This window comes from Pelodiscus sinensis, chromosome 3 (genome assembly GCF_052426305.1).
Source record: "Pelodiscus sinensis isolate ZL-2025 chromosome 3, ASM5242630v1, whole genome shotgun sequence".
NCBI classification, from domain to species: domain Eukaryota; kingdom Metazoa; phylum Chordata; order Testudines; family Trionychidae; genus Pelodiscus; species Pelodiscus sinensis.
In genome coordinates, this window is record NC_143054.1 from 92,938,489 (window position 1) to 92,965,504 (window position 27,016).

Consider the following 27,016-nt stretch of genomic DNA (forward strand, 5'->3'; position numbering starts at 1 on the left):
ACATATCTTTCCAAACATTACCTAATCTCCAGTTCCCCCATTTAGTATTCACAACAACATTAAAACACACATGAGATGTGTATAACTCAATAGCAAAAACTTTTCCAACAGATCTCAGATTATGTAAAAACAGTATTGGTGAGGTTCCTTTATGGCGTCTCAGAATATCCCTTCATGGCCCAGAAAGAAACCTGTACAGGTTGAACCACTCTAAAATGGAAATTTGGTCCTGTTCAGGGACCAGAGTGCTTTGGGGCAGGACCGGCAGCAGGAGCCCTGCAGGATCTGGGAGCCCAGCCAGGCTGGCTAAGGGGAGACAATGGCTGGGAGCCTTGCTGCAGGAGTCTCGCTAGGCCAGTGGCAGGGTGGCCAGTGTACCAGTGGCCAGGGGCCAGGAGTCATGGCATGGCAGTAGGCTGCTGGTGGGTTGGCAGGGCAGCAGGGAGAAGCCAGCAGGAGGAGGAGAGCTGTCTGGGAGGCTGGTGACTAGGCCAGGAGTGGAGCCGGGTTGGGAGGCCAGTGGCAAAGGAGCCAGAAATGATCTTCCCTGGTCCGGCAAAATCCCTTGTTTGGGACCAGTCAGGTGCTGAGGGTGCTGGACCTGGGAGGTCCAACCTGTAGTAACCAACTTGTTAATCGGACAGAGATCTTCAGGATGACTATGCTCTTTATGGAACTAGTTCAAATCATTTTTATTCAGAGACATTAAGGGGAGCCATTCCTTTCCAGGGACAATTTGAATAAGAAAGTTTGGCTCTAAAATGTAGAGAGCCATGTGGATAACTGTTCCCAAGAGACACTATAGCCCATGTAGAGGAACATGGGCCCATCATGTCCAGGAGCCAGAGTCCAGAGCCGGCAGCATGGTTGTACCACCCAAATGCCGCCCTGGCTATGTCTACACTGCAGAGTTTTTTACTAGAATCTAGCTATGTTTAAATATTCTAATACCTAGTTCTGCTTCCAGTGTGGGCAGGGCATTGAAAGAGGGAATTAACTCCAAAAGATTAGACAACAAAAAGACAAAGCTCACAACTTCACAAGAGACCACTATACAAGATCACATATAAAGTTGTAGAAAATTCATCTACCTCTTCTCTACACACCTGCAATGTACAATAATAGGCCCAGCACTAGGAGGGTTAGACAATTTGACTCGACGTATAAATGAAAGGAGGCCCGTGGCATTGTAAGGAACTCCATGATCTGGCCAGCCTGTGAAATGGAACTGTTTAAGTTCACGGATTTCATTGTAACCTCTCTGTCAAAGACAAAAATAATATTTCAAAAGAGGTTATTAAACTCAAAATATTCAACACCTCAAATATTCTCTGAGGTAAGCAATGACAACACTGCTAGAATCTACATACTATCTTCTCAAACTGATTTAAGCAAAGAACATGGTATTTTTTTATTTAAAGGAAAACTGATTTTACAATAGAATATAAATATGGCTATTAATAAATTGCTGGATCATCTTTATTACATGTACATAAAAAAGGCAAAATCTATTCTAAAAACTGCCTTGTATCTCATCACATAAGGCAGAAGCGGAGAACCTTTTTTTGGTTGGGAGCCACTGACCCATAGAAAAGTCAGTCGGGGGCTACACTAAAGTGAGAAATCAGAGGAAAAAATCCAAAACAGAAGTACCTCACTGACATGGCCCCTGACTGAGAAGCAGAAAGACACTCCCCCACATTCCCCTCACATAGCAGAGCCTGGGGGGGAGGAGGGAAGAAGGGCAGCACAGGCTAGCAGATTTTTTTGTGGGGGGAAAAGCCTCCAGGCAGCACTTAACTGCGCCAGCAGAGGTGGCGGTGGGGAAGAGGAGGAGCAGCAGTGCATGGAGCCCTTTCCTCCTCCATCAGGCAGAGTCTGTAGATAGGATCTGGCTCTGGTTTGTCTGACTCCAGCCTGTAAGGCACAGGGCTCCTCCCTCCACAGTGGGGAGCCAGTGCTGGCACTCCAGACCCACAGGGGCAGCTGGAGTGTCAAGAGTGGGTTCTCCAATACTGGGGGGGCGGAGCCCCAAGCTTCGGGGGCCAGATCCAGGCAAGCCAGGGGCTGGAGCCAACCCATGGGCTTTAGGTTTCCCACTGTGACATAAGGCTTAAACTGTATAATGGTTCCATAGTGTGATATTTTGATAATGTACTGTAAATCTGAAACCCATAATACTTCTATGTGCTATTAAAGGATGCCAGACCAACTGTTCTAGTATTTTTTGGAGTCAACACAAAAAAAAAAACATTTACTGATGTTGCTATATATAATAATATGATTCCCCAAATGATGCAGACAGGCCGAACAGTTATACTGGAAGACTACAGCTGTTCCACAACAGCTAATATTTGCTGCCTCATATTAATTGATGTTAATAGTCTACCTAATGAACAAGTCAGGGTATTGGAGCAACATTAACTCCTGTAAGGGTGAGGTCATGCCTCAGTGAATGGAAAGCTGTTAAGAATAATGTACTTGGGCCCAGCACACAGGTTCATTTTTAAAGTCAGAAGGGAAACAAAACAAATTATTGAAATCCAAAAGCTTTGGATATATGAATTACTGGGAACCAGCAGTGCAACATATTCTTCCCATGTTAAAATAAATTCTGCATTATGGAATTGTTAATTAGAATGATTTGGCATTGTACTTGATTATGTGAAAGACACTATTTAACAAACTGAGCTGAAAGGAAGCAATACTCTGATGTCTTTCAAAGGCCTTACCCTTTCAAGGGTGAATGTCCTGACAACATACTCTGCAAGTGGCTCCATTTCTACACAAGCCACTTTGAAGTCCCCATAAACTTCAGTGTCATCAGGCCAGTACTTATAACACTTGACCTAAAAACAAAATTAAAAGTCACCTTAAAGCATATGAAAGTGAAAACACAGCAAATAGTAACTTAATCCATCACATTACTTTCAAAATTACAATGTAGGTATATGAACCCCATTACAAACCACAGGCACCAACTGCCAATCAAGTACGGCGAAAGCTCTTCATACTGTTAGTGTTAAGAGTTTATGCTGATTTACACATCCCTCCACAAAAGCCAAATTATCTTTCTGAATTAGTGATTCTGAATTTTTTAGTTTTCTAGTACGGAAAACATATTTTTTCACAGGTTTTAATTAATGCTGTGGGATGTTTTCCATTTCAATAATTATGTTGCTGCAAAGCAATCTCAGGTGTTTTATTAAAGTAATTCTCAAGAGACTGGCTAATCCTAAAGTGCAAAATAGTCTGCTGATTTCTATCTGCTTTTAAAGTTGATGTGCTATATAGTCAGCTAGCTGTGATCATCTGAATACAGAGTATGTACAAATGTTTCTTATGCACTAGATTGTATTATGAACTCAGGCAGCATTGTTCCCTATTCATTAAAATAACATAGTAACAGTCTGATTCATTTTGTCTTTTTCTTTAGAAAGCAACCAAATTATACAATGCTACTCAAATTCAGAAGAATACTATCTTATCCCCATTATCCCCAGAGTTAAGGATATCTTTCAAAAGACTCTTCAGTAGTTTTTTTTTGGCAGAGATAAACAACAGCTTGAGAGGCTATCTGTAGCATGCAACATTTTAAAAATTAAGTGATTTACCCGTCCAACTTCAACTAAATTTGTAACCATCACTACACAAGCTGACTGTTCCTGCCATATCATTCTCCAGAAATCATACACTGTTTCATGGACTGGTCCTGGGGAAAAAAAAAAGAAAGAAAGAAAGAAAGAATATTATAGAATAAAACTACCACCTGACTGAACACTAAAAATAAAATCTTTTAGCATAGGCATTTGATATTCAGAAAGTTATTTGCTCAGATATGAAAGGCTCTAATAACCCCTGCAGAATTGCAGCATTATATTGACAAGAGTTGTTAAACCATAATGTTATTCATAATCGGGGCAGAAGCATCTCAATTTACCCAAATTACCACTTGAAGTGTAAGTGCTCATACACTGTACTACCTACTCAAAGAGTACAACGATAGAAGCTATATGTGGGTATGTTTTTAGTTTTAACATTAATTAATCTAGTTGTAAATTCTATGGTAGACAGAACACAGACATTTGACTGAGAACATGCTTTTTTTATTCCAGGCTGTAACCCAGGGGTTGGCAACATGTGCACACAAGAAGATTTTTTGTGGCACATGCAGCATGGCGTAGGGGCCAGGCAGCCCAGCAAGCCGAATGGGTGGCATGACCCTGTGCGGGGCTCTGCATCCTTGAGGCATGCGGCTCCTGGGAACTAAAGGGTTAACAGCCCTCTTCCCCCTGCTACAGACTCTGCCTCCTGTACCAGGAGGAGGTGGGGTTGGGACTGCTCTGAAGATTGGGGTGGTGAGGCTGGTCATACGCTGCCGCCGCCTCGATGGTGCTGGGGCCCAGGCTAAGCTGTGGCTGCTTCCTGTGGGTAGGGGAACTCTTCCCCAGTGCCCTGCTTCACCTTGCCACAGCCTGAAGATGAGGGGTGAGCCGTGGGCAAAGGGCTGGGCTAGGCAGGGAAGTGACTCTGTCCTCCTGGTCCCTCCTCTCCCCAGTGCTGCTCCGGGGAAGGGGGGGAGGGCGCTGTGAGTCCCAGAGCTGCTGCCCTGATGCTGCATGCACTGGGAGCACAAGGATGTGGGAATAGGAGGGGGTGAAGGAAGATATGGGGGCAGGATGGGAGGGGGGCAGGACTTGCACAGAGGGGCGTGGGGAAAGTTAAACCTTGGCACACAACTTCTGAAAAATTGCCGACCCCTGCTGTAACCTACATATAAATACAATTGCCAGCAAATGTTTGTGTCCTTTATGCACAAGGATTTACAACTGTAGTAATTAATGTGTTAAAACACAACATGAAAACAGTCAATTCAAGCAGATAGAGATTCCATTAGAGGCCAAAGAACAGGATTTTGGATCAGAGTATGACAAAAACTTGTGCGCCAAATTTTTAAACAGGCTACCTACCATTTAGCCTCTAGTTTTGCAAGTACAATCAACCACAGGTAAAATTTATTAGATTTAGAAATCTAATTACCTGATTTGTGAGCATGATTGGTAGCTACATGGCCAGATCATATTTATGCCTGCAGCTGACTGCAGATGGGCAATTAGAGGCTGCTGAACACGATACATTACATACCAAATCTAGTTCTGTATTTATATTATACATAAAAACGCAGAACCCACTAATTATTATGGATTAGGTTTACTGGGTGACAATGCTCTGGAAGATTCTTACCTTGGGTTGCAATGTAGTGACTTGGTCTCTGATAGCCCTAAAACAGAAGAATAAAGTTGGTTTCTGTCCTTTAATACCAATGAAAACAAACTGGGGAGGGGAAAATGAAGGCATAATGGACTGTAGACAGCTCAGCTATAGAAACCTTTTCAGAATTTTCAGATCGGACTAGCAGCTAAAAACTGTGTATGAGTCAGGGGCAGCTTTGTCAGCCCAGCCAAGTGAGGCACAGCCTAATCAAGAATTCCCAAAAGCTACATTTCACATAATCTTTTTAAAAATTGATAAATATATACAGATGTAAGGACAAATTATGATTGGGTTTGTGTGTCACAACTCTCTCTCTCTCTCTGGTGGCCAAAGGCACTACCAGGAAGTTTGAGGAACAGAGCACTCTTCAAACCTTAGTACAGCTAATTGTGCTTCAAGAGGCCACCTGGTTGTCATGGCCATTTACCACGCCCACAAGTCACTTTATAAGGATGTGGCTATGGAAACCACTGCTTGTTGAGGCCATGGCAGGGTTGTAGCAGTTAAGCCCAGAAAGCAGGAGAAGGGCCCTCTGGCTTCTTGCAGACACATGGAACTCACTTTTCTGTCCCCCTCTTCCACAGGGAGAGCTCCATGTCTGAGCATGAAGCTGCTGCTGAGCCCTAACGCCTACCTCATGCTCTGCCGCCTGAGGCAAGCTGGGTAGCAGTGGCAGTAGGTCCAGTTCCCAAATCTGCCTGATGTTTCTTTATTATAAATAAGGGAATCTTTTAATAGCTATTAAATTATATATTGGGCAGGGGTAGAAATAATTATTTTGTGATTAGTGCCTCACCTTTAAACTAAAAAATAAACTAAAAAGAAAGCAAGCAAGCCAGCCAAGAACCGGCACTGAATAGCTCATTACAAACAGCTCTATTAAGTCTGAAAAGGTTCAAATGGTAACAAATAAAATGGAAAAATTAACATGGGATCTAAGCATACTTGTAATGTAACAATAAAAATTAGTCACTAGAGTTATTAATTAGTCTTTTACACCCTATTCTGCTGAGTGAAGTGGGTGTCTTATATAGAATTTAATGAACATGGACTTTGCCTTCAGATTACCAAAAAAGATTAGTTCTTGTTGTCATAAACCATGAAAGAAATATATACTTTCTATTCTCTTATAAAAAATAATGTTAAGTACAAATGCACAAAAATGTCTATTAGAGCCATACAGAATAACAACGGAACATTCCAATGTTAGAGCTGGACAATGTGTGTGCGCGTAGACCCAATGCCCTGCTGCATTTGGGTACATCTGAGTGTTTTGCAAAATGTTTTCAGTATTCTACAGTGTGTGTATTATATGTATAATATGTGTATTATATTGTACATGATACACACACATGTATATACACACACACATATACAGAATCAAACCTACACAACCAAACCTTCTCAGCTAGCTGGCTAAGTTCCAGTGCTTGCTGTTTTGCACATCATTGTCAATGGTCCATTGTCAGTATGTGAGCTGCAAGATGAATGGATCCTGTTCTAAATTAACTAATGAAGAACTTATTCAGGCTGGGTTGTAGGATGGAACTAAATTTAGTTGTGCTAGTATGAGAGAGGTAATATAAGTGATAACACTCTGCAATATGTGAGAGAAATAATAACCCCAGCTATTTGCTGGGCTAAGGTCTTATTTAAGACATGAGGGTCAAACACTCATTAGAAGAATCATAGATCTTTAGACTCCTTGTGTCCCCTTGTTGCCACTAAACTGACAGATCTCCACATATCCATGCAATTCATATCCTCTTTCTGAGTGTTGCTTAATCAACCTTGCCATTGATTGATTACCTGCAGCCCATAAAATCCCTTCTGAACAGCATTATATTTGCGTCTTTACAATGGACCAAATTACTAAAATATTATTTAAAAAAACACAGCAGGAAAAACAATTCATTTTCTGACAAGATCTTAGCACTCAGTCCCATCTTAAAATTACACAGGTTTAGCACAGTGCTGTACTGTCTTTCTACTATGTATTTTCACGAACAATTAATATATATTTCCAGCAAAGTGTGAGTGTAAGTTTGAGGTCTTCCTCCTTGGTTATAATGAGATGGTATTTTTGTCTACATGGGAGAACAGTACCCCTGATAAATGGGATTTATTACAAACCAAGGGAAACATTTTGTAGAAGGCCTCTGGTCCTATATACAATATTACAGTGGTGGAGATAAAAAAAAAAATCAGTGCTATGTATGTATCAGAACTTAATATCCAGAAAATATCACAATTTATAAACCACCATTGCAAGAGAAAAAGAGTTAGTGTAGTGCTACATATAGAAGAAGTTGAGAAAAACCAGCACTTTACAAAATGCCCAACAAATATTCTGGGTGACATTATTTTTTACTGGGCTTTCATTCATCCAAATTTTTTGTTCTCCCACCCTCTTTTTTCTTCCCAAGGTTTTGGCTAAGCAAACTTGTATTTTCTTGACCAATACACATGGCAAAAATCTCTCAAAGTTTTCCAATCCTTTGAATTCCTGACAAACTGTGGAAATTCAAATGTGAAAAAGGGTCTACAATAAAGAAACGTATACTATATTTCCAAAATAATATATATATATATATATGTGTATATACTGTATAATATCCAATTGGCACCCACAGAACAAATATTAACTATATGTTCAGCTTGATGACTATTTTCCTTTAAAAAAAAAAAAAAAAAAAAAGGCCGCCCTCCCCAATTCTTTTCCAAACCATGTACTAGAAACACTGCTTTGATATACTTTCACAGCCACTACTTTACAGCATACTATCCAGCTTCTCACATATAAATGGGGGTGGAGGGAATAAAAGCTTGTAACCGAAATGATCCAAAATAAAATGTAAGTAAACAGAGTTTACCTGGTTTATGTAACAATACCTAGAACTATGTTAACAGTCTAAGCGTTCTCTTTAACACAGGTACATACATAAAGTATATACACAAAAGAAAATGGAAAAAATAACAGATATTACATGAAGTAAATTAAATGAAGCATGCATTGATATCTAGTAATAAAAGCAAAGTAACGTAATTAAGAATGTCTATAGCAAATATTTACAATAGGATGCTTTTATTCACATATAGTGGTACTTACATCCCTGTACAGCCAAATCTACAGCCCAAACCAAAGTCAGATGTGAAAGAAAGCACAACAATGTCAGTGAGTACTGGGACGTAGAACAAGGAAAGTGTACATTTTGTTCTTAATAAAAAAAACGCTTTCAATAAATTCGTAGGCACAACGTGCAAAAAGTTTCACACACAGAAGCTGGTACGGTGAAAGGGAGAAATCCATGCAAAGACTTACATCTATATAGTTGGCATTAATGTAATCCGAAGAAGGATCATCCTCAACAGGTTGCAAAATCACTCTGGAGTGGTCATCTGTAAATTTAATACAAGAAAAAAAGTAGAAATCATAGAAATTCCTTCAAGCCTGGCTTGAATGCAAATGTGAAATAAATGGCAGGCAATGGTAAATTATAATATTCTAGTGCACTAAAAGGCTTCTGGAGAAACTACTAGTGCTTGGCAATTTAAATCCTTAAATCAGAGAGATTACCTTAGAGTTACACAAAGAGGGGTCTTTTGTCTGAGAGTCTGAAAATGTTTCACACGGTTAATAATTTTCATTGTGAGGTTAAGAGGTATCAGAATGTTACATAAGGTAAATAGAGAGAAGGAAACTACGTGATTTGCCAGAAGTCACAAAGTAAGTCAGTAGCAGAGGTGGCAAACTAAAAACACAAAAAGTCCTGGCATACGAGTCCTTCACTTCCACCATCATGCAACTTCATGTTCAACTCCTTACAAAACTGCCATGTGCATATTAGCAACATGCTTTCAATATTTCACTGAAATGTGATGAATGGCAGTATTACCGCACAGACAATTCTTATATAAAATTATAATCAAATGTTTACCCTGTATTTGAATATAAGGCCTGGCTTACACTCCGTAGCAGTGTTGTTAAGCCAACTAACCCCCAGTAGCAATAGAGCTAAGTCACTATACGAACTTTCTCTGTTGGCCTCTTAGACAGATTACTTACACCAAGGAGAGAATGCCTCTTTTCAGAATAGGCAGTGTGTACACTGAAGTGCTATATAGTAATGCTGTGACATTGAAGCTTTTTAAGTATAGACATACTCTAAGCTAGTAAAAGAATTATGCCTAGGAATTCAGGAAAGTCAGGACTCCCTGATCCTAGCCAATAATGTAAAACACAACTTTGTTAAACAACTGGGGGCCAGACACAATGACTATAGCAACAACAAGATCATAAAAAGAGCCCAGAGACAGTTAGGTATATTATAACCTTGGACACCATTAATGTTGCACAAGGACTATAATTAAGGTAACATTCAAAGGGATTTTGTTATTCTGTCACTATCATCACATGTTTATGTCCACATACATTTTATGTACAAACATAAAATTAAACATACATTAGTCACGATGGGAAAGAATCTTTGACAGTGGTGCACATTCTGAAGGTAGCACTGTAAATCTGCACTGATCAATAATGAGCATTTGATTTTATAAGCAGATGTGCCACTGCATTTTTTTATTTTTCCTTTAAAAAGCTGTTCAGTAAACACAGCAGTATATGATAATATCAGCATAGGCAAAAACTGAATTCAAGCCATCAAGGAACTTACATGCTATGATGTTTCCATATCGGTTCTTTGTTCTGTTTTGATCCTTTTTAGCAACATCCCAAGATGCTGACTGTCCCTCAAAGAAACTCTATTAAAAAAGAGAGAGAGAATGAAATCAGATTGAAAAAAAATTAATACTCTAACCATGGTAAAACCTATGTACATTTTGCAAAACACACTGTTAAAGACTCCTCTTTTAAGATGGCACGATGATGTCCTGACAGCTCTCTATTGTAAAAGAATCTCAGCTTTGATTATCTGACTTGTTATCCACTATCTTCCTTGATACCAGAAGTAGAAATTTAGCTATAGAAAAGGGAGAGTCTCTCATTAACCTGTAGGGATCACTGAATCAGTCACTGATTTCAAACTGAGTCCTCCTGGTCCAAAATAGGTGGAGGTACGATGGACGTTTGATAGAGTGCTGGATATGGACAAACAAGTGCTTAGCAGTCTTCACAAGATGGGGAGGAAAGAAAAGAAGAGGAATCCCATATTGAATATACACAGACTGTCCCTTCCTCCTCCTTCCATCTGTTTCATAATTTTTCTTAGGGAAGAGCAGGCATTGCTCTAGAACACAGCATTCACAAAGACTCCTTCTAAAACTCTTGCTGTTCATGCTGTTATTTTAAAGCTAACATTTTAAAACTATTGGCAAAACATTTTCAAACTCCTCTCCATACTGTGAAGGTTGTAAAATAAAGGGTACTATCTCAGTGACGGCAGATGAGATTTTACTCTTGTGTTCTTTTCCACTGTCCACAACTTGTATTTCCGTGGTTCTACCTAATTGTTGATGGCGTATGCCACCACAGCTTCCTTTCTGGGTGTGGTGCTGCCCCCTACCAGGGAGATCAGCCACAGAAACAGAACAGAAACTATGGAAACAAACTTAAAAGCAAATTCTCCACTATAGGCCCATGTTAAGACAATAAGGGATGAAGCAGGAGGCCATGCCTCTGTAGTAGAAATCAGGAACCAAGGGACATTTGAGGGCTGTGCAATATGGAAGCACAGCCCTGAAATGAAGCATGGTATAAGAAAACACTGACAAATGGGAAAATGTATGTAAGCGAAGAGGGAAAATGGCAGGGGTCTGATGAAAACTGCTATGCATCTGCTTGAAGTCTGGCTCTCCTATTAAATCTATTAGTAGAGGTGGTGGGAGAAGGGCTCTAAACTGAATCAGCACAGGTTACCAAGCATGTGGAAACTGTTACATAATTTTAAATGTAGTTGTTCAAGCCAGGCTGCTGTAAAACTTTACTGTTTGTACTGCTTCTTAAAAAACAATTAAAAGTTCTGCAGCACCTGAGGGTGTGTCTAGACTACAGGGTTTTGTCGACAAAAGTGGACTTTTGTCAACAAAACTATACCTGCGTCTACACTGCCGCTGAGTTCTGTCGACATAACATCGACAGAACTCAGCAGTTTTGTCGACGGCTGTAAACCTCATTCTACGAGGAATAATGCCTTTGTCAACAGAGTTTTGTCGACAGAAAGCATTATTGCATCTACACCGTCCTTTGTGTCTACATTGTCATGTTGACAAAGCGGCTTGCTTTGTCGACAGAACTGGATGTACTCTAGATGCTCTTTGTTGACAGAAGCTTTGTCGACAGTATCTGTAAACAAAAGCCTGTAGTCTAGACGTACCCTTAGAGACTAACAAAAAAATATGTAGATGGTATCATGAGTTTTCATGGGCACAACCCACTTCTTCAGATGAATGGAGTAAGGGGTCCAGGGAACAAATAAATAGCAGAGAAAGAGAGGGGATGGGAAGGGAAAGAGAAGGGGGGGGGGAAGGAAAATATATTGTCAATAAAATACTGTACTGTTTCTGACATTCTAACCTCTTAGAATTATCCCAGAGAATCCAAAATGAGAGGTGGACAAGAGCAAGCTAGTCCATCTGCACCCACTCTCCAACACAAATGCTGGATTTGTCACCACTGGACATCTCTAGTGATTAGTTCAGACTACTGTAATTTGAAATGTGTCAAGTAATGGAACTCCTCTCATCACCTCCCTCTGGGATTATTCCAATACCTAATATAGCTGACTAACAAATTTTCTTTCATGCCATTACAATTAGTTTAACCGCTCTGCAACCTAGAGCCCTCCTTGCAAACAAGACAATATACACTCAAAGGTTTTTTCTGATAGAGCAATCCATGAATAAATCACTGAAGTTCTACCTCATATTCCTCTTTAAAACCGTAGCTATCAGATGTCTTCATGAGGTTAATATGTTGCAGCAAGTCAGCTACTCTGATGGCTGGGTGCAGCTGTCCAGTTTGGTAAGGAGACTCTGTTCCTTCACAAAGGTAGCGAGGGACATCCAGCAGACGACTGGACTCTGCTGTTCCACTGTGATTCTCATCTGTGGTTACAAGAACCCAGAAAATTAAGTGACATTAATTCTAACATCTGTGTATGCACTTAAAATGAATCAACCACAGTAAAATTTTTAACCTACTCTAGAAACAGAGGCTTACAGTTTCTAGTCATTTCATTTTCCAAGAAAGTTTCTCAATGAGAACAAGGAACCTACTGAACTCTGTGTGATAAATAAACATGTATGTATTTGATTGTAACACACTGAAAAGATTGAGATTTGAATTCCCATAGAATAAGGCTATGGGCAATTCATTAAAAAGCTACAAAGATAATTCTTAATAGTCACTTTTTAGAAAACTCCATGTTCTCACTGTTATTCAAAAGGTAACTTATTTCTGAAACAAGCATATGTTTTAATAAAGACAACAAAACTATGAAATAAACATCATAATGAGGATTGCTCTTCAGTGCTCCCACCTCACCATGGTTCTATATCCAGAACCGGTGAGTTCAGATTCCAGTTTGAAAAACAAATACCCCTGAACCAGTTATATTACTTGTTATAAAAAAAATTGTATGTGTTGGTTCTTCATCCCATTTGGGATGAAGAACCAGCACATACAGAAATGGAAAGTTTAATATTGTCATTTGTGCCACCTCCTTCAACTGAACAGTGCCCCAATTTCAGATGAACATTCTCCATTTTAAGGAAGAAAGAAATGCTATTTATAAAACTAGTATGTAATAATCTCCTCATCCTGAAGGTTTCCATGTCAACATGTAGTTGACTAAACAATCAACCAATTAGCCTGGGTTTATGAGTTAATCCTGTCAACTACACGCATCCCCCGCCCTTGCTGTATCAGAGGCAGCTGGGGGGCAGAGGAAGGAGAGGGAGGCAGGAGCTGGTGTCCGTAAGGAGCTGGCAAAAGCTGACTCCCCACAAGAACCAAATCCCATGGAACTGCCTGCCCTGCCCCGTGCTGCTGCCTATGATAGAGGCAGCAGCATGTAGAGTGAGGGGGGCAGGTGGGAGCCAGTACACACGGGAAGCTGGCTTTCAAACCATTTCTCCATGCGTATTGGCTCTCACGGAGCTGCTTCCCGCCCCTTTGCTGCCTTCCACAGAGGCAGTGGGGTGGGGGTAGGAGATGGCTTAAAAGCCACCTGACCCGCCCCCTCCATGCCCACACTGCTATGATAGAGGCAGCAGCACACATGGTGAGGGGGGCAAGTGTGAGCTGGTACACACAAGAAGCTGGCTTTCAAACCTGCTCTCCATGCATATTGGCTCTTATGGAACTACCTCCCACCCCTTGCTGCCTTCCATGGGGGAGCAGGGAGGAGGAGAAGGAGCCGTCTTAAAAGCCACTCTCCCCTCCCTCCATGCTGCTGTTTCTATAAGAGACAGCAGCATTGGGTGGGGGACCAGGGAAGGCTGCTCCGTGGGATGCTGGCTAGGAGAGGCTGCTTCATGGGCTCAGTTCCGTCACAGGTAGGGGCTGCTGCTGCCCCACGCTGCTGCTTCTCATACAGAGGCAGCAGTGCAGGGTAGCAGAGAGCTCCCCAGGATTGCGGCTGGGAGCGCACTGGCTGCTGGCCCTGCACTGGGGACTACCGAATAGCTGCGTAATTGCTAACATTTGATTCAATTACATGATAATTCAATTACACAGTAGCTAACATCCCTACCACTCAAACCTATTCTGATATATAACTCCAAGAAAGGGATCACTTCTTATGCCACTGACATGCAGTAAACTTCTTTTGTGAAGTGCAATTACTTTTTAATAGCACACAGCAATTCTACTGATTGTTTAGCACAGGAAGTAAAGGTGAATGCCAAAATTCCAATAAAACTACAGAGGTTGTATTTAGGAAGACTCAATGAAATACAGAAACCTGAATTGTGACACTTGAGCACTTACAGTGTGTCTAGACTACAGGGTTTTATCGAAAAAAGTGGCCTTTTTTGGAAAAAACCTTACTGCATCTAGACTACCGCCACGTTCTGTCGACAGTAAATTGAAAGAATGTGGTGGTTTTGTCGATGGTGGTAAACCTCATTCTATGAGGAATAATGCCTTTTTTAAAAAGTAATCTTTCGAAAAACGGCACCATTGCATGAAAAAGCGAGCCGCTTTTTCGAAAAATCTTCTTGATGTCTAGACACTCTTTTTCGAAAGAGGCTTGTAGTCTAGATGTACCCTTAAAGAATGTTGCTGATGTTTTCATGTTTTCTTAGGCAAAAGCTGATTTTGCCATTAGCCCACACCTGGCCCTTCCAAAGAAGCAAGCAGAAAGCCCTTGCAATGTAGCCAGAACTTCAAGGTTTTAGACAGAGAGCCCTGCACTTCAAAATTTTCTACAATTCTGCCAACAGTGCACAAACCTGAATGCTGTATCAAATGAAATGTTGTAGTAAGTAACCTTACTCCTCAAGCTGTCACACAAGAGTTGTTAATTTCAATACATTTATGCCTCATTAAACCACCTAATAGCATGAGTGACATATACCAGTCACTTTTACTGTGGCATTGTACATATTAAACCCAACACATTTCAAATGTTCTCTTGATGTGAAGTTTTCTATAGTTTCTTTCAATATACTTACCAGTAATAGGCACTTTAACCCATTGAAGCAGCAAAAAACAAAGAGTGAACAAGGATAAGACATTTATTTAAAGTCTGTATTAGATTAGAAAATGACTAAAAGATAAAAATAGCATTAAGTGTTATGAGGCTTTATAATATTCCAAATAATTTCTTAAATATAAAGGGTATTTCACACCATCAATTTTAAGCTGAACTCTCCAATGAATCCAATACAGTGATATGGATCTAAGAAAACCAAAAGCATGAGAGTAACTTACTACTTGATGATGTTATGTACAATCAAGAAAAACGTACTAAAATTCTTCAAACATCTAACCACTACAATCTATAAACACGCTTTGGCTATAGTTCTGGTCATATGAAAGAGTGTTCATTTGTGAAAAACAAATGGAAATATGCTGCGATGTGAATACATACAGAAACTATTAAATTCGCTTCCAATTAACCTCTAGGACTTGCCCTTCACAATTATGTCTAACAACAGAGTTTTGACAGATTTACCTCCGGCTATCAAGAAATTTGTTTCACCTAAATGGATTAGTGGTTTCAATAGTTCTAATGTCATTGCAAATAAAGCTGAACATTGTGTATGTGAATAGTAAAAGCCTGAGATAATGCATATTAAAAGAAAGCAGTCCAATGAAACACATTAAGGAAAGTTCAATTTTTAAATATCATCCAATCTAATTTTCCTGACTTTTTAATATTAAAGCAGCCATGATAGCTAACTGAACTCTACCACCATTCATTGGATTATATCAAATCAGAAAATAGCATACACACTTCATTTTCCACTGAATTTTTTAAACATTTTCTAAAAACAAAATGTTTCAATTTTTTTTGTAAAGCCAAACCAAAACAAAAAATCTTCTATTTTTGCTATAACTCTGAAGTCATCACTGCCTATGACTAGAGGGCATTTGAAAACTAATTGCATGGGTGAAAAGCATAAATCAATATTTTATTAATTTTTCGGGCATATTATATATTTAATTCTACCTCCCCTCATTCTTTAGTTAGAAAATAGAGCCTGGGATGTTCTCTCATCGTAACAGAGGTTCTCCCCCAGGTTCTAGTCTCACAGATCAAGTCATCTGGATTAGGTCTAGTGCCATAGGGAGATAAATACCAGTAACATTTTCCAAGAGTTATCATTTTGCTCCATTCACTTAGCAATGGGAGTAATTTTAAATGCAAGAATTTTTGTTTTTGCATTGACACATTTCAACTTTAACTGAGCTGACAAACTGAGAATAGAGTTGACTATGGCCACATTGTAGCTTGGCTATCTATTAATGCTATCTGAAGCGAAGAGCTTCAACACTGCATACAATGTATTTGTTGACAGAGCTATAAACCATGCAAGGTGATGAAATCCATGCAGAAACAGAAGATGAAGGACTAGGTCCTCACCTAACACAGCAGTCGGCACAAGTGGATCATTGGGCACTGCAGGAAAACAAAGCTCATGAAGAAATACAATACCCTCAATTAGTGTATTTTTAAGAAGAAAAAACAACAGGGTAAAATGCACAGTGAAATGCCTATTCTTCCAGAGAATGTATACTTCCACGTTACTGGATGTCATTCGTAAGAGAGGGGACAGGTTCTCTCTTTATATGTGATATAATTATATGAAGAGCTAAGACAAACTAAACTTCAGACACATTAGTCTTCATTAGAAGTTGCATAATAGTTTACTTTTACAGAACTATGCCCTTCCTTTTTAACCAAACCCATCTCATAATGTGCAATATTTACCCAAATACCCCAAATCCATTATTTACAAAGCTTGACAATCATCTTAGAAAACTAAATATCTTTTTGCAGTTAATAGTCTCATTATTTGTATATTCAAGATATTTTCCATAGTAAGTATAGGGAAAACTAACACACACTGATGTGACCATAGCTTAGTTAAAAGTGCCAGAATTTAACAGGCTATGATTAGAGCTGTTGGGAGAAACGTATTCCATTTCATGGAAGATTTTGATATTTCAAAATCAGATTTTGTTCTGATTTGGAATGAGAACAAAAAAATTCAAAATTTTCTACAAAATGGAATAAAGTTGGAGCAATAGGACAATCTGCCTGGTTGGCTGCTCCAAAACTACAGACCCTGGAAGCCTGAAAGTCAACATTCCCAGGGCTTCCAGACCTGCTGCTGAGGAGCTGGGTGAGAGAGGTAGCAGGAAACCAGGCAGGTTTCCAAATGTGCCCATCAGGAAGGGTCCCATAGGAGCCTTGCCTCAGTTCTATTTAGATTCTGATGAATTAGCATTTACTAGAAAAATTCTGGCCAACTGTGTACAGTCACTATTATAACACCTTAATTCCATAAAGAAATGGCAAGCACTAGGTTGGTATTAAACTTGAATTGAATAGGAGATACTCAACGAATGTCATCTCCACAGCATATTGTGCTTTACGGACCTGAACAGTAAGTCCTAAGGTCATCACCAAATTTGTTTCCTAGATCACAATGTAGCACATAGCTGCCAAACTGCCAAGAGTGTTTCTATTCAGAGTTTTAACTGGTTCCAGTAGAGAAAATTAAAAAAACCCTACTTTTTTTACATTATCATCTACATTTTAAATTTTCTCCAACAATATTGAGGAGCTATAATAGAACAGATCAAAGATCACTGTTATAATTACTACTTAGTTCTGAAATGAATCATGAAGTATTTTCAAGTACCAATACAGACCCTGATTCTTCTTGATTTGGAGCTCATGAAAATATACTAATCAGTACTAACTATAGCTAACTGCAGGTATATCTAACAACATGACACACTCCTCGGGAAAAATACTCCCAATCTATTATTCACAAGCATTTTTTCTAAACACTTATTTCTCTTATCTCCCACTGAAACCTACATTTATAAGTCTTACAAACTATTCCAGACTACTATACCCCTTTCAGGAGTTAAATTTATCGTGTGTACCCCATGTTTCACAACACGTAAAAACTGCTTGCTTACAAAATTAGACCTAAAAATACAAAATGTCACAGCACTCTATTACTGAAACATTGGGTTACTTTCTCATATTTACCATATAATTATGAAATAAATGGACTGGAATATAAATAGTATATTTAAATTTCAGTGTATAGTATATAGAGCTAGCTGTATAAATAAGTACTTGCTTATATGGAATTTCAGTTTGCAGTGACATCACAAGCGTTTTTCAAGTAGCATGTTGGAGATGAGCTGATGTGCCCCTGGAACACCCCTACACAGCCCATGTTGACAACTACTGCTGTATGCTGCAATCCAGAAAAGAACACTAATCTGCCTTTCTTATACTCTCATAGCCAACTACAGTCAATAGGCTCTATCACTGTTGTACTTACATCTGGGGTTGAAGTTATGAGAGTCCATAAATGTGATTGAGAGGGGATCCTCTGCATGAAGGGTGCTCTGATCAGCATAACTCCTATCCATCGCGTTCACCATGTGTGTCATTTCTTGTCTGGTGTTCCCCATGGCATCCTTGCGTTTCTTAGCAAGTTTGCTGCCCAGCCAAGAAAAAAACAAAACAAACCACCTTAATATTTGATGAAACATTAACATCTGCAATAGTAATTAATGTTGGTGCATGTGGGTGAGGGTTGGTAGCAACAAGCATTGACCAATGTTCCAATAAGCATAGCTGCTTATCCTGATTTTTTATTTATATATATAAAATAAAGTGAATATATATAAAAATGAATTATATTCATATTCTTATACATGAGAATATGCATATATATACAAACACACACACACATATATGTGCATAGATACACTGCATAAATACTTTAATACACAAGTTCTTATTTTCCTACCCTGTAATATATGCAAATTAAGACAGTGTAACTGTATTTAAACTAGAATGATAAACAAATAGAATCTGTACATGAAACTTTATCAGTCATCCCCATTAAGTCTACATTTTGATTTTATACTTGGATAATTCATTTCCCTGATCTTTCTATTAGGGAAAAATCATTTTACCACTGAGATTACTTTATTGGTCAAAAAAATCCACCACCACAATATAATTACCCAATGCACATTAATAGTACACTTTGTGTTAGGAGTTACTCCTTTCATTTATATACAAAATGCTAAATGGTATGATATTTCCTTATTTTTCCTGATGCTAACATTTTTGTTCAGAAAAATCTGTATTTTTATGCAGTTTGAGAAACTTATATTTGAATTAGCAACCTCAGACTGTAAATCTATCACACACACATTAACCAAAATTTAACAGTGTCCCTGAACTGTACGGTGAGGAATTATGCAAGAAACTCTTTTTATAATTGCAACACTGCAAGTGATTCATTGCCCTTTGCAGTCAGAGCTGACAGTGTCAAAATGGCCTGTATTTAAAGTCTTAAAAGTGCAAGGTACAGTATTATATGAAGTGTTCTTTATGAGTGAGCTACATACAATTTATTAATAAACATGATAAATATTCAAAATTGGAATTGTAGCAATTATAGCTCAAAGCTAACAGTAACAAGTTAGGAAGCTTCAGGGGGTAGCCTGGTCTTCTTGGATGAAATAAAAACACCATGTAGAAAAGAGCAAATACTATATGTTGAAAATCTCATTTAAAAAACAGCTCTGTGGAAAAGCAAGGATATTACCATACTGTTAAATGCTTTTACAATTTGCATATCTATCACATATTTCATTAGATATATTTTTTTAGAGCCTTGTAGTGTTGTCTGCAAAATTTCAATATTCTGCAGCTATACAGGAGAAGTTGGTGAAGAACACAAAACTCCAGTCATCTGAAGAAGTGGGCTGTCCCCATGAAAGCTCATGATACCATCTACATGTTTTGTTAGTCTATAAAGAGCTACCAGACCATTTGTTGTTTTTCAAGGTTACACTACTGTAGGTTATACATGGCATCAGCGTGGCATGTGCAAGAATTTATGACAAATTACCATATGGATATGATCTACCCTGGAATAGGAATAGGAAATGGGGCTGTCTCTCCACTAGATACTAAGTCCTTTGTAGTCTGTTTCACAGGTTTAAAAAACTTGATTTAGCTGTTAAGGCACACCAAGAAGAGTTGCAAATAGACAAGGCAGAGTAGACCTGAGAACTGGTCTCCAAGTATATAATCAAGAAGGAAAGATTTTTAGGTTAATCTAACTCCTTAATCTCCTTGACATTTTCATCCTAACAACCTGTTAGGGAAGACTATTATTCTTTAATTAAAGCCCTCGAGGTCAAAAATTGAGAATTCTAATGTCCAGAATAAAAGTGTTCACATTATTCCATTAGTGAATAATACATTTTGGCATCTCTTTAGAAGACTTTATGATATGGATTTTCTCCATGCATTTTTAGAGTAATTAGCAAAGTCTGTTGATACAATAATCCAGCTAAAAAAACCTTTACATTTATCACCTGCAAAAGTTATAGTATTCTGAATTGTATAGCTAAAAATACAAGTTTGAGAACTGAATATTGTTCAGATTTATTACTGCTCTCTAATTCTGTCAAAGCTTCCCTGAAACTGGCATTTCTACCCTAGATTCTAGTTTTCTAGTATCAAAGCCTTTCAAATATTTTCCGTGCTTTACTGCTCTTGTTTGGAAGGCTCCCAGTTTTAAGGCCATTTCTGGAAAGGAACAATAAAGGTTGATAAATTTAATCTCTCAGCTAGACTAAGCCCCATTTTAAAACACCACTTTGAAAAAAAATTGCAAGCTATGTCACATAAATCAGTAGCCACTGAAAAGCTTTACAGCTTATTAATGTATAACTGTATTTTACTAATTCTTCTGCTCTGTGTCAGCTTCCTCAAAAAAGGGCCATGTGTGTCTCATTACCATCTATGGACTCCTTGTAGGTTTGATGTTTTCTAAAGGCACATTCAGTCAGACAGTTAAGCAATTTATAATGCAACTACTTGAGACTGACAGAAGTGTAAATTGTCTGTCATTAACTATCAAAGGATCCCAGTGCATACACCTAAGGCAGGTGGGTGTTTCAGTGGGTGTTAAAAGGGGAAAAGTGCTCTATCATAGTATGAACCTGTGCACTAAATTATCTTTGGCTGAAGCAATACTTACTTATCAATGAAATTATAACTCATCACAGTGATGTAGAGAATGCAGTGATAGTTTACAGCACTGTACATATTTTAATAAACTGCAAAAGTTAAGTCAAGTAAATAACCTGCTTAAACAAAAATATGGAAGAGCAACCATAATCAGGTACTATGTGAACACATGCTTTAGTCCTTTTGAATTCAACAAAAGGAACTTATGCATATCCTTAAAATACCTACATCATTACAGATCTACAAAAATTCATTTGGCTGACACAAAAATAAATATATTCTGTTACAGTGAAGCAAAGTTTCTGCTGTACAATATAAAATACTTGGACTTGTATATGCAGATTTTCTTATAAACAGCAGAGAAAAATCTTGCATACAAACATTTTTGTAAAAACAATTCCCATTGTTGCTCCCACTATTGCAAATATTCTGCCCTCCAGGCAGCACGCAAGAGCCTGTTTACATATTAGATGTCTACATCTGATTTGCATAATACAGGTGTTATGCAGTATTGGCTGCAAATGTATCTTCTCTACATTGATTTATTCATATTAAATAAAAACAAAACAAAAAATAGTGATTCACAACCATGGCTTCCTATGGGATAGCTATTACACAAGACATTTTTAGTATGTGTAAGTTTGATATAGAATGCAAATCAAAATGTGGCTATACTAACTAAAATGATAATATGGAAAAAAGGCAAAAAGTAAAAATCAACACACAGTTATAAATACAATATCCCTTTAAAAAAAAAACAAGACAAAATAGGAAAACCACAAGGGAATCTTTATACCCCATAAGACCAAGGAAGTGTATCAAAAATTGAAATTTAGCAAAATTATAAAAACTATTTTTTTAAAAGGGATACTGCATCTTTAAAACATGTAAAGTAGTAAGTCACCCATTTTCTACTTACAGATAGTAGGAGTAAGAATAGTAGCTCCTCCTGGCAAGCAAATCACAGACAGTGGAAAAAGAGAAGCAATGGTGAATGAAAAGCGTGACTCTGTCACACTGAACAAAGCAGAGAAATGTGCGTTTAAAAAAATTGAAAAATTCATGTTTTTTTAGTTAGCATTTCAACTCGCTCATGCACTGATTAGCTTCACTTTGCCATGCAATTAAAAAAATACACTAGCATATAAAAATGATTTGGTTTTTAGAAAAAGATCACTTGAGAAAATTACATGCTGACATTTAATCTATTGCCAAAAATGGAAAATTAAATGGATTGTGTATTTTCAACATGAAGTTCAGCATAGTATGATGATCAATTACTACCTAAATGTCATGACAAATGGAATAGCTGTGTACAAAGACTGTGCAGTAAATATGCTTCTTACTTTTCAGTTACAAAAACTAAAGACTGTATTAATATGCTTGGTCAGAAAATGACTAAATTTCATGAAGACATTTTAAAGTCTTTACTGGTACACAGGTGTACATATATATACTGTATGTACATATATGTATACATTCATACCACACACAATACACAGTTTACAGCAGAGGTATGTGTATACTAATATACACATTTGCTGAATGCAAACATATAGTGTATATTTTTAAATCTTAACAGTTAGAAATATTGATGTATGCATGCTAAAGCATTTAAAATATGGAAGGTAAACAAATGGAAGGAAATGAAGCACATTTGGAAATAGTTCAACCATTAAAAAATTGGCATTGCTATTTGAAAGATGCAGTATCCCTTTTCTTAGTTTGATTACTTTGTAACACTGTGTAAGAGCCAATATAGTTTCATCCAGTTGAACATAAACCAATTTGAACAAAATGTTCAGGCAAACATGAAACATAAAACATGTCTCAGACTTGTGAAATCTTTAAGAGAACAGCTTACCACTCCGATTTTTTCTTCATTAAAAGATAAAGCCACATTTAATCAAATTTAGAGATCTGTGTTCGCATGAGACTTCTTAAACCCATGGGAATGAGTAAACTCATTGTACTGTCACTTTTTCTATGTAATAGGTTATAATCAATCTCAGGTATAAAAAGGGATACTACATTATGGAACCATTGGTTGTGTAAACTGATATGTAATTTATAATCCCGCCAAACCTAACTGAAGTGTGTGTGTGTGTGTGTGTGTGTACACATGTACGAGAGAGAGAGAGAGAGCTGTTCATAGATTTATTATACAAACTGTTGTTCACCAGCGGGACTGAATTAACTTAGGTATGTGTATACCATTGTCTTAATATTTTATGTATTTGTTGTAAATGACCTTGACTAAGAGTTGATCTAAAAAACTGTGCACTTTTCCTGGGGGGAGGAGGGGAAACGACTGAAAGATCTATTATATATTCAGCAGATGACCAATTAAACCATCACGGTAAAAAATTACTAAACATTAAATATTCATTAAATAGGTTAATTTTCTCACCTATTTTGAATACAGAATGTTACAGGAGTTTAAATGTGTTACACATTTTTAGACAGATGATCAAGTATGACTTCTAATTGGTTTCAGGGTTGCATACTGGGAGAAAAGTTTTAAAGCATCTTTTAAATGATGTTGTTAATTTATCTTCAATAAGCAAATTAATACATTAGGAATTGAAGGTTCACTTAAAAACTAGTGAAAGCAAGAGTTCAGGAAAGCTCTGAATGTAATAAAAAACCACATCTGCTAATGAATGTTTTCATACACCCCTTGAAGTTTTATGCAATTCTTATCCATAAGATTAACCAATCCCCTTTGGAAGGGACTGATAATATACAATGGGGAGCCAGTCATATGAAATCTTGTATCAAGTATAAGGAGACCCCAGTGAAAGGATATGCCTCAGAGATATATCTTCCAATACAGATGAAGCAAAATTACTTGCTGAAAGCTGAAAAAGCTATACGTCACTCTTCACAATTTATGTAAATAGAGAAAATAATAAATGTTATGTCTTTTAAAAATATTTTGACTTGCTCTTTTGTATATGCATAGAATTCTCAACCACAGAGGTAGACAACAGAGAAAAGTACATATTTTACTTACATACATTAGTAGCTAACTAACATAGAACACTATAAGCGTACCTAATGTTTCTAATGAAGACGTTTCTTCTCCAAGTTATATATCTCCAGGGGTAATTGTAAAGAGGCAATACATTAAAAAAAATCTAATGGAAACCATTAATTATACATATAGTATAGATCTTAGGCACAATTTTATTGTTTTTCTACTTTAAAAAATAATAGAAAACTTCATTTCAGTTTAACATATGCAGTATGTACAAATATTTTCTCTGTTAAGAATTTTAGGGGGTAGAGGGAAAGACTGCAATGCACAAACTTCTGGAAGAAGAAAATCTCATTCTAAGCAGGACATACTGGTTTGTGCATCCCAAAATGGATTGGGGTGAAAGATTGGATATAGGGGAAAAAAGGGAATGAGATGAGGGACTCATTATTTGTATTAAGATCTTCTCACTAAGAATTTATAGAAAAAGATTATGAAATTTTATGTGAGGCTAAGTTGAAAGTTTTGAAAAGTCAAGCATATTTTAATGCACAAGAGTATCTTGTAAATGAAATTAGCCTTTTGTATAGAATTTATTTTATAACTCCAAAAGATGGCGCTATTGCTTATTTTCTGGCTATGAAGCACACTAAGCAAATGAATTTTATTCAGAATAATATTTAAAAAAAATAATGTCCTAAGGACTCACTAGATAATTTTATAGTGATGTAATTAAAAAAATACTTTATAGATTTACAAAAATGGAGCCAAATACATAAAAATATTTAAAATCATTCGCAACAAAAGCCAGATGATTTTTAACAAAGGACATATAAGGATCAAATCTAGTTTGCAATATGGAAGGTAAATAAGAGTCTGTGCATTTTAACTTTTCTATGTGCTCGTAAATACTTTTACAACTTTAAACTTAAAGCTATTTGGAAATGAATAACAAACAAATATAGACACTAGACCTTAAAATAACAACAATCCTTATTTTAATCCTATATAACTGAAGATTTAGTATAAAACCAGTATACCAGTAACTACTAAGAGGAAATAAGAATCTACTCAAATACGGAGCTTATATTTTATTCAGCTACTGGTCCTGATAACTCTTTCCCTAAAATGGTTCTGTGAAAGAATATTTTTGGATTATTCAGAATAGAAAAAACAGGAGGAGATAGGAAAATTTAATAGTCTTACCTTTTTTTGACAATGAATATGACAACCAGGAGGAGGAGGATGAATACCAGAATTCCAGCACTTATTCCTGCTATTTTCACCACTCGATCTGTCTGCTTGGCTGGGTCTGGAATCACCTCTGGTTCTTCTGTTGCAGCTGCTAAATGAATTAAAAAAAAGTTACTGAAAGCATATAATTACCACTGACAGGAAAATTATTATGAGCTAAAAGCTCTTTAAAGACAGTTTCTACATTCTGTTAATACAGTACACAAACACATGCACAAACACCTTGTGAACTTCTATAGATACATCACATGTGCTATATAGCATGTGTATAATGTATTCGCCTAAAGTACAAATGCATATATATAGTTTAAAACAAATATTACTACTAAAAGAACAGACAGCAAATGTGTTTTAATGCACTTCAACCTACACCCAACATCAGTATTATTACTTTCCTTACAATTCCTCCCCGCTCCCAGCTCAAATAGTGCCTAAAAATGAGTATTAGAGGAATGCTGCATGATTTGCGGCCTGGCCCACACCACTTCCTGTGGCTCCCCTTGGCTGCAAGCTGCGAATTGAAGCCAGTGGAAGCCGCGTGTCTTTGTGGCTTTGGAACTGGTAAATAAAACAGAAGCAGCCAGTTAGCTGGTTTTTCAGAGTGGATCCGCAGACCACTTTGAGAAACACTGGTCTAGAGCTTTCAGTCAGGGATCTAAGTGGTAAGACTTGAACACATATAACAAGGATCATCGGGGCAATGCTAAATAACTTACAGTTTTGGCATATAGTTCTGATGACGCACAACAGATGGACAAAGCAAATGGGGAAGTGGACAGGGATGAGTGAGAGGGTGCACAAACCTCACAATGGTAAAGGAAAGGGCTATGGAATGGCCATAAAACCTTGTCCAGATATCCCTGCTAGGCATGCTCACAGAGAGGAAGAGTTCAAAGGAGAGCAGCTCAGATCATTCAGGGCAGACAGAACAAGGGAGGCCCTATTTGGCTAGGCCCAAACCTCAATGACAAGCCACTATCGGCCTAACAGTCAGAACCTCTGTGTCCTAACATATCCCCTCATACATTTGGAGGTCGTCAACAACAAAAGGCAACTGAAAGAGGAAGACCTACTGGAGTATGGACAGAGAGGACTCCAGAAGGGACCAGAGGTGAACCAGTGGTACCAACAGAGGAACAGACACTGGAGAAGAAAGTGGCTCACGGAGCATGCACAGAGTCGCCTGATGCCCTTGGCAACACATTCTGAACTACTATTTATAGGGCTCAGGGTTGGAATCTGGTAGAGCAAGGAGGGTCTGGGTTCCCCTCCCCAGTCACTGACTCTCACTGTTGGGCAATGTGGGCAGTGACTCCTGCCTTGAGTGACACAATCCAGAGTAATATCACTATGAAGTGCTGCCAGAACCAGACTCAAAACTCCCCTCCCCCAAGAGGTTGTAATATGCTAATAAAATAATCATATTTATCATAAATAGAATAGCACTCTAACTGCTTAGCCATTATTAAGTGTTTTATGGGCACCATAACAAGGATGAATTTTATAGATGTACTTGACGAAAGATAATATGTGATTTAATGGCATTTAAAGGGGAACTGATCCTCTACGACACAGAGGTTGGCATAGAAGAAAGCACCAAAGTAGAAAATTTTACCAATGGGCACGGAAATCCCTAGCAGAGCGGATGGGGGAGGTAGAAGGTTCTAGATAATGTATTAGAGTCAGGACTAAAAAAAAAAGGTCATACTCTGAATTGTCTTAAATGTAAAGAGAAGTGTGGAGAGACGTACTCAGAACAATGAGCTAAGGAGATTAAAAACAATAGCTTTTT

The 27,016-nt window shown here is 37.8% G+C and overlaps 1 protein-coding gene across 7 annotated transcripts in view; it reads right to left on the reverse strand.

Annotated features, from left to right (window-relative positions):
• The window catches only part of PTPRK (protein tyrosine phosphatase receptor type K), a 588,884-nt gene that overhangs the window by 15,659 nt on the left and 546,209 nt on the right, over positions 1–27,016 (reverse strand). For 2 of the 7 annotated variants that reach the window (XM_075924131.2, XM_075924135.2), the window contains exons 14-23: positions 25,177–25,315; positions 18,271–18,431; positions 16,326–16,361; positions 12,155–12,339; positions 9,951–10,038; positions 8,597–8,673; positions 5,245–5,281; positions 3,615–3,712; positions 2,733–2,849; positions 1,092–1,261 (exon numbers count right to left, since the gene is read on the reverse strand). In XM_075924131.2, coding sequence (XP_075780246.1) covers positions 1,092–1,261; positions 2,733–2,849; positions 3,615–3,712; positions 5,245–5,281; positions 8,597–8,673; positions 9,951–10,038; positions 12,155–12,339; positions 16,326–16,361; positions 18,271–18,431; positions 25,177–25,315 — 1,108 coding nt within the window. The remainder of the gene's footprint in view (positions 1–1,091; positions 1,262–2,732; positions 2,850–3,614; positions 3,713–5,244; positions 5,282–8,596; positions 8,674–9,950; positions 10,039–12,154; positions 12,340–16,325; positions 16,362–18,270; positions 18,432–25,176; positions 25,316–27,016) is intronic. The other 5 variants (XM_075924132.2, XM_075924133.2, XM_075924134.2 and 2 more) reach the window with 5 other exon arrangements.